The sequence below is a fragment of the Mastomys coucha genome, unplaced genomic scaffold (genome assembly GCF_008632895.1).
Source record: "Mastomys coucha isolate ucsf_1 unplaced genomic scaffold, UCSF_Mcou_1 pScaffold13, whole genome shotgun sequence".
In the NCBI taxonomy this organism is placed as follows: Eukaryota; Metazoa; Chordata; class Mammalia; order Rodentia; family Muridae; genus Mastomys; species Mastomys coucha.
The window spans coordinates 27,912,755-27,919,829 of record NW_022196895.1 but is presented as its reverse complement, the minus strand read 5'-3'; the positions used below and the strand labels follow the sequence as shown (position 1 = coordinate 27,919,829).

Sequence of the window (7,075 nt, the reverse complement as noted above, 5' to 3'; positions counted from 1 at the left end):
AAAAAAAAAAAAAAAAAAGCAAAAACAAAAACAAAAATAAATCAAGAGCATCTCAAATATGTCACCCCTGTCACAACAGAGAACTGGCCTCAGGTATCATGAAGTTCAAAGAGATCCAACATCAGGCATTGCATAACGTGTATGCACGATCCTGGAATCTTGCTGGGGCCCAGGTTTCTGTGACCCTCCTTCTACTGGGCTCTAATTCTTCAGACCTCTCCTTGCCACAGATAACCACACCTCTCTGCCCACCTCCTGCTAATTGCCATGCCTCTCTCCAAGTTCCAGTTACGCCAGAAGTCCCACCTCCAGAGACTGTAGGAAAAGTTGCTGATTGGGCCAACATGCTGATGAACCTGGGGGAAGGGTTTTGCCTTACTTATGCTATCTGGTTTTGCTGGTAAAAAAAAAGAGTATTGAATGAAAGATGGCTGATTGATACACATTCTGTGTTTGGCTAATTTTTTACGAACCTTCCACGCGGTTCTGGTACCTAAAAATGACTTTCCAGGTCCCTGACCCCATTCCAGAAAACTCATTCGTATTTGTGGCTGCTGGCCGGCTACAGGTTTCTTTATAGGACCCACAGCCCTCCTTGTGCATGGTCAAGCTGTTTGTTAAATCCATGCTGTGGTCATTCCCACCTGTACCCTGGCAACACAGTTCATACCATACACAACCAAGGTCGACCAGGGAGGGCTCCATGTCAGCAGACCACACAAGATGAACCACAGGTCCCTACCTCAGCAATGGCATTGCCTACGTCTGTGCTGGCCCGTGGTGGGCCCTCGAGGATGAACCAGCATATGGCAAACATTTTGCTGATAACAGATAGCGGCTGAGTCACTGTGGCCTACGAAATACCTTCCCTCTGGCCCGGTTCTCAGCCAACGATGACGTGCGTGCGCACAGGCGTGCACGCTTGACTTCTTCCTATGGGTGTGTGGAGGTCAGAGGCGGAGGTCACATGTTTTCCTCAATTTCTTCTCCACCTTATTTTTAGACAGAATCTCTTCCTGAGCTCATCCAGGCAGGCCAGTGGACTCCAGAGATCTGTTTGTTTCTACCCACCTGGTACTGAGGTCACAGGGTGATGGGGGGGGGGGGGGTCTGAACTCCAGTCCTCCTGCTCGAACACTAAGCACTTCATCAACCGAGTCACCTCCCCAGCCCCACAAAGACCTTGTTCAGGACTCTGTGCTCTAGCCCCCTGTCCAACTTCCCTGTCGTCAGTAGGAAGTTCAGAGGAACCGAGTGATGTCAACTGTCTTTGCCTCTCCTGTTATCAGGTCCTTAGCCTGCCTACTGGTGACCTTGACTCCTTGATCCTCTTCCCCCACACTTCCTCCATCTCCTCCTCTGGGACCACTTGTTCCTTAATGCCAGTGACCCTCTGCCCACAGGCCCACTGATCTCTCTCCCTAGCTTTTTACAAATCTTTTCCAGCCAGATGGCTCTGGGGCTCAAGTCTAGGAACCACGTCCTCTGTTCTCTCTTGAGATACTCCCAGAATCCTCCTCACCCAGGTTAACCCTCTGAGCTACTGTGGGGACCATCCCAAACCCTGCTATTCCCATCTTCTCTCTCTGCCCCGACAAGTTCCTGGGGAGTCAAGCAGTTACAGCGTTAGAGTCTGTCTAACCTGTGCTGAAACCACAGCCATATTTTGGTTAGTGATGTGGAGCCCAAGTTTGAGCCTCCATAAAGGGGCAAATAAAATCGCCCATTCTGTAGGTGAGGATGTGGTTCAGTTAGTAGAGCGCTTACCTAACATTCCCCCCAGGCCCTGGGTTCAGTTCGCAACATGGCATAAAGCCAAGTCTGTAATCCCACTACTTGGGAGGTGGAGGCTGGATCAAAAGCCCCAAATCATCCTTGGCTACATTGTGAGCCAAAGCTAGCCTGGGATACATGAGATTGTCTCATAAAAATAAAATAATCTCAGTCTGAAAGTCGCCAAAGGGATGACTTAGACAACTGGTGTAAGATGCCTTAACCTGTCTGCGCTACGGACTACATCAAAACCAACTCCCAACAAGTGGCGCTGGCTCCCTTGACCCGGTCTCCAGCCCAGCCCAGTTCCTGTGCCTTGGGTGGTCAGCCTCTCCAAAGGACTAGGAGGGGTTTCCGACGCAAGTACTGCAGGCAAGTACAAGTTTTTCCGGCCATTGTTGTCTGCAACTCCGCCCAACATCTACCCATTTACCTGAACTCTTTGCGAACCCTGCTGGGGGGGGAGGGGAGCTGCAGGTATAGCCCCCACCCAGCTAGCCCGCCTGCTGCGCTGCTTTCAGCCACCTCCCCCCTGGTGGGGCATAACAATGGGAGCCTCCTCCGCAGGGCTGGAACTCAAGTTACTGATCGCTAAAGGGCAGCAGGGTCAGATCTGAAATAGAAAGGATATTGTTCCTGCTGTGCTGTACTGCGTCTTCCAGAAAGCTAGGCTGGGCTGGGGGCCCAGGGGGAGGGCAGGGACTGGGCAGATCCCAAAACAAGGCAGCTTTCAAACTGTCCCCATACAGTGGGGAACCTGAGCTCTGGGGCACACTGCGGTGGAAAGAGGAGAGTACAAGCCCTTTAGGAATCCTTGGACCTGTTAAGAAACTTCCGGCTAAACTGGACATGATGGCATACGCCCTTAATCCTAGCACACAAGAGGCTGAGACAGGAGGATTTCTGTGAGTTCAGTCAAGGCCAGCGTGATCTATGTCATGAGTTCCAGACCACCAGGCCCACAAAATGAGACCCTGTCTAAAAGTTAAAGAAAAGGGAGAAGAAGAGAAGGAGGAGGAGAGGAGAGGAGGAGGAGGAGGAAGAAGAGGAGGAGGAGGAGGAGGGAGAAGAGGAGGAGGGAGAAGAAGAATTACTACAACTGCTGGCCCCATGTTTGTTCACGTGCCACCTTGCTTTCTTCTCTGGGATCTTAAAGTACAAACACCAACTTCAAGGCAAACCCTGGGCTCTTGTCCCCTAAGATCTTGGCCAACCAAGGTCTAAGGGCCCATACTTGAGAATGGCTGAGTTGGTAAACCACTTGCTTTGCTAGTGGATCTGCATCCTACGTTCAGACCCCCAAAACCAATTTAAAAAGCCAAGCACAGAGGTTCACAACTTTGAATCCCACAGCGCTGACATAGTGGTGGTAATGTGGGGGAAGGGGTGGTGAACAAAGCAAAAAAAAAGACAGATCTCTGGAAGCTCCCTGGCCAAGTATCCTGGACAATATGGTGAACTTCTGGGTAAATAAGAGATCCTATCTTAAATAAATAAATAACAGGAAGGTGCCAGGGGAATGCCATCAAAGGTTGTCCTCTGCCATACGTGGTCCATGCACGGTCACCCACATATTCAATTGCCCCCAAGTGCACACACATGAAATAGCCAAGCATTCTAAAAGAAAGCTGGAAGCCAATGCTTGGAGAAGCTCTCATGACTTTGACTCGTAGATAGCCATACAGTGACTTACCACCCAGAGACTCTACCCTAGGGGAGTTTGGAAACCAACTCACCGCTGGCTGAGTTGTCACTGTACTCACTAATGCAGAGGCAGAGTCTAGAACTCTTAACTGTTCCTGTAAGACTTGCGGATAAGATTCTAAATAACCAGTTACCATCATTCCTGACAACCGACGGTCAACAGACGAGTGTACAAGGCTAGCCTTTTGTCTTCAGGTGCCAGGGACACAAGTCAGCAAATCCAGACACAGAATGGGTACTGATTAACAAGCCCTGCCCAGAATCTAATTTGCAAGTGCAGCCAATTCCAAAGTTGCCCAACAATGATTGATTCAACAAATATTTTTTAAAGGGCATTTGGAGGCTGAGTCCAGAGGAGACAAAAGACTCCGAATGCCCACATACCCACGTCCTGACATACAGAAGCCTAGGCAGAGAGTTTTCGCAGTCTGCTTACATGTGTGTCTCTCAGGTACCTCAGCCACTCCCATATGGAAACCTTAAATGCTAGAACCCAGGAATCTCAGACATGTGAACATGGTGGCTCGCACTTGTAATCCCAGCACTCTAGAGGTGGAAGCAGGTGAATCAGAAGTTCGAGGTCATCCTCTTTAATGACAAACTAAACTGGAGGCTGGCCTGTCTTTGATATTTATTTATTTACTTATTTAACTTAATTGTTCGTGTGTGTGTGTGTGTGTGTGTGTGTGTGTGTGTGTGTGTGTGTTTTCCTGGTAAGATCAGACAGTGTGAATAGGCGTGCAACTGAGGACTATCAGTGTGAGGGTAGAGCACCTGAGAAGTCACCCCTCTAGACTGTCTACCTTGGGACAGTCTACCTCTTTCCTGTAATGACAGTTGCATATTCCCTGCAGTGGGCAGGGAAACATACAACCAGAGCCAAAGCACCCAAAAGCAGAACACCCCTGTGGGGACGGGTGTGTTGGGGGGTCGGAATCCCAAGGTAGCCATCTTCTTCTGTGTGGTATGTCTCCTTAATAAATGGAGTCAAGCATGCAAGTATGGGGAGCGCCCCCATCCCCTTAAGCAGCAGATACATTAGAAAATGGACCTTGAGCCAGGCAGTGGTGGCGCACACCTTTAATCCCAGCACTTGGGAGGCAGAGGTAGGTGGATTTCTGAGTTTGGGGCCAGCCTGGTCTACAGAGTGAGTTCCAGGACAGCCAGAGCTACACAGAGAAACCCTGTCTCAAAAAAAACAAAAAAGAAGAAGAAGAAGAAAGAAGAAAGAAAGAAAGAAAGAAAGAGAGAAAGAAAGAAAGAGAGAAAAAGAGAAAGAAAGAAAATGGACCTTGAACCCTGCAGTCCTGTGTGGGACAGAGTCACGACGGATTGTGTTGGCCACTTCGTGGCCTTTTTCTGTGGATGATAAAGTATGTGAGCTTCCTAGCAAAAACAAATTTGCCCCGTGTAAGGGAGGAACTGCAGTGGAGAAAAGGCAGACACCCTCTGCAGGAGCCTCCGATGGGGAAAGCTGGAAGGGGAGGAGGAGGTTAAAGCTCGCAGAATGCATGGCAAAAAAGAGTGTACATTATACCTATGCTAAAGATCTCTTCCAAGGATCCAAAAACATGGAACCCTTGGGAAGAATCAGAGAGTGAGGACAAGAACATGAGCGACTATGAAAGAGATCTTTTAAGAGAGGATGGAAAAAACTATGGTTCAGCAAGCAGATGGGGACATTAATAAAAAGCTCAGTGCAGGAAACTGTGATGACCAGGAAACAGTGTTTGAACTGCATGAATTGGGGAAGCCTTTTAAATATGTAATGACAGAGTCTGTCCCGGCATGACTGGTGAGTCTGCGGGACATAGGGGTGGGTGGACGTAATGTGGACGCTGTGGAAGTAAAGAAACTGAATAATAGAATCTCCCACCGCCCTCTGAGACAAAGACTGCATAACCTAAAGCAATAGGAGTGAAATTGTCACTGGTTGAAAGAGACAGAGGAAGGATAGATATTATGGAGAGAAGTGAGCAGAAGAAATTTGGTGTTTGATGAGTTCAGCCGTCCAAGTAAAACTGTTCATCAGAGAGTTACAAAGTTCCTTCGGTCAGAACTGTTAAAGGTTTTAGTGGCTCTTCTGAGCCCAGTGGTAGGGCAGTAGGGAGAGTCTCTGTCAGTCTGTGTGATTTAGATGGGCGTGTAAATAAGGTTCAGTAAATGTTAAAGCAATCCAAGGGGGTTAAGAGAAGGGAGAAGCGGAAGGGTGGATCTGTACTGTCACTCAGAGGTAAATGTGGCAAGATCTGTGTTGAGCTGAAGCTCCGAGGGTGTGGGGGTGGCAAATGGTATTCTACTGGGTCTCTGGAGAGATTTTTAAAACCGGAGCAACAAAAACGACAGCAATGATCAAACAGTGCTTGTGAAACAAATAAGTTTGTCCCGAGTGTGAGCAGCTATGTCTGCAGAACATATCACCAATGGAAAGGTCACAGCTACAGCCACAGCTACAGTGCTAGCCCAGAGCCGGCCAGAACCAGGCAGCTTGCTGTTGTCACAGGCTAGAGCATGCCCCAATCTCCTTTGGATCTGAGCTGAGCGAGACAATGCAAAGGGATGAGACCCATAGGAGTGAGGCGTCCCAGAGTGACCCATGACAGCCGCAGCATTACTAAGATGAGGCGCTGAGGTGGCTCTTGAGAAACAGCTGTGGATATGGTACATCCTGTCCACTCCACCTCCAGGAGGCCCCGACCCTGCCTCGAGACTCCATCTTCTCTTGTCTCCCTGGCTGCTGGCTTCTTGGTCGTCTCCCCTGTCCCCTTGCAGCCCTTTCTCTGTACAGTGCCAGCGGGTGCATTTACAAAGGATGCTATTCCAGGTCCTCTCTGGCAGCTTCCTCCCAATGTCCAGGGGAGTGGTGACAAGTGGGATCCCAAGAGGTGTGAGCAGAGAAGGTGTATCTGAGGTACAGTATGGCTCCAAGCAGCATAAAGGACTGGTAGGGGACCCAGGATCCAGGCATGAAGACCTGCCCTGCCTCACTGAAGCTGTGGACAGAGTATATGACATGAAGCTAAAGAAACCCCACCCCAGGACAAGAGGAGACTCACCCACTCCAAAGTCTGAGTCAGCTCTGCTTCTCCTAGACCAGCCCACCTAGGATCTGTGTGTACAAGGAAGGGAAGCCAAGCCTCAAACTTGTGGTGGACAGTGTCGTCTCCCAGAGGCTTAAACACATATGAGCAAGGACACGCTTGAAGAACTGAAGAGAGTCACCAAAATGTTCAAAGACAGCATCTCTGAGGAGGGACACTGTGGCCATTTCCTGTGCTGCTGTGGCCTCCGTGTCTAGGGCTTTCTCTGTCCTCTGGGATGGACGACTGTGCCCAGAACAGAAAAGAGCTCCCTGTCCCCATATGACCCCTCGGCCAGCAGATCTTCTGATCTCGTCTCCCACCAACAAAAACCTTCCTGAATTTTCTCCTTCGCTGCTTGCCCACGTCAGACCAGTGCAGAAAAGGCTGAAGGACCTAAGTTCAACAGGTGTCTCTTGTCTCTACTCCAGACCCCACTGTCAGCTTAAGATACAGTTGGGTGCCTGACTCTGTGGCTGCTTTTCTTTCAGAGCTGAGGGCTGGGGGGTGGTGGGGGG

The 7,075-nt window shown here is 49.6% G+C and overlaps 1 protein-coding gene across 3 annotated transcripts in view; it reads right to left on the bottom strand.

The window, feature by feature from the left end:
- Positions 1-7,075, bottom strand: part of Lims2 (LIM zinc finger domain containing 2) — a 30,701-nt gene that overhangs the window by 19,295 nt on the left and 4,331 nt on the right. The window contains exon 1 of one of the 3 annotated variants that reach the window (XM_031365223.1): positions 743-761. The exons of the other annotated variants lie outside the window; for them this stretch is intronic. Within the exon in view, the coding sequence (XP_031221083.1) occupies positions 743-756 (14 nt within the window). The 5' untranslated portion in view covers positions 757-761. Of the gene's footprint in view, positions 1-742; positions 762-7,075 lie in introns of those variants that run through there. 3 annotated transcript variants of the gene reach the window in all.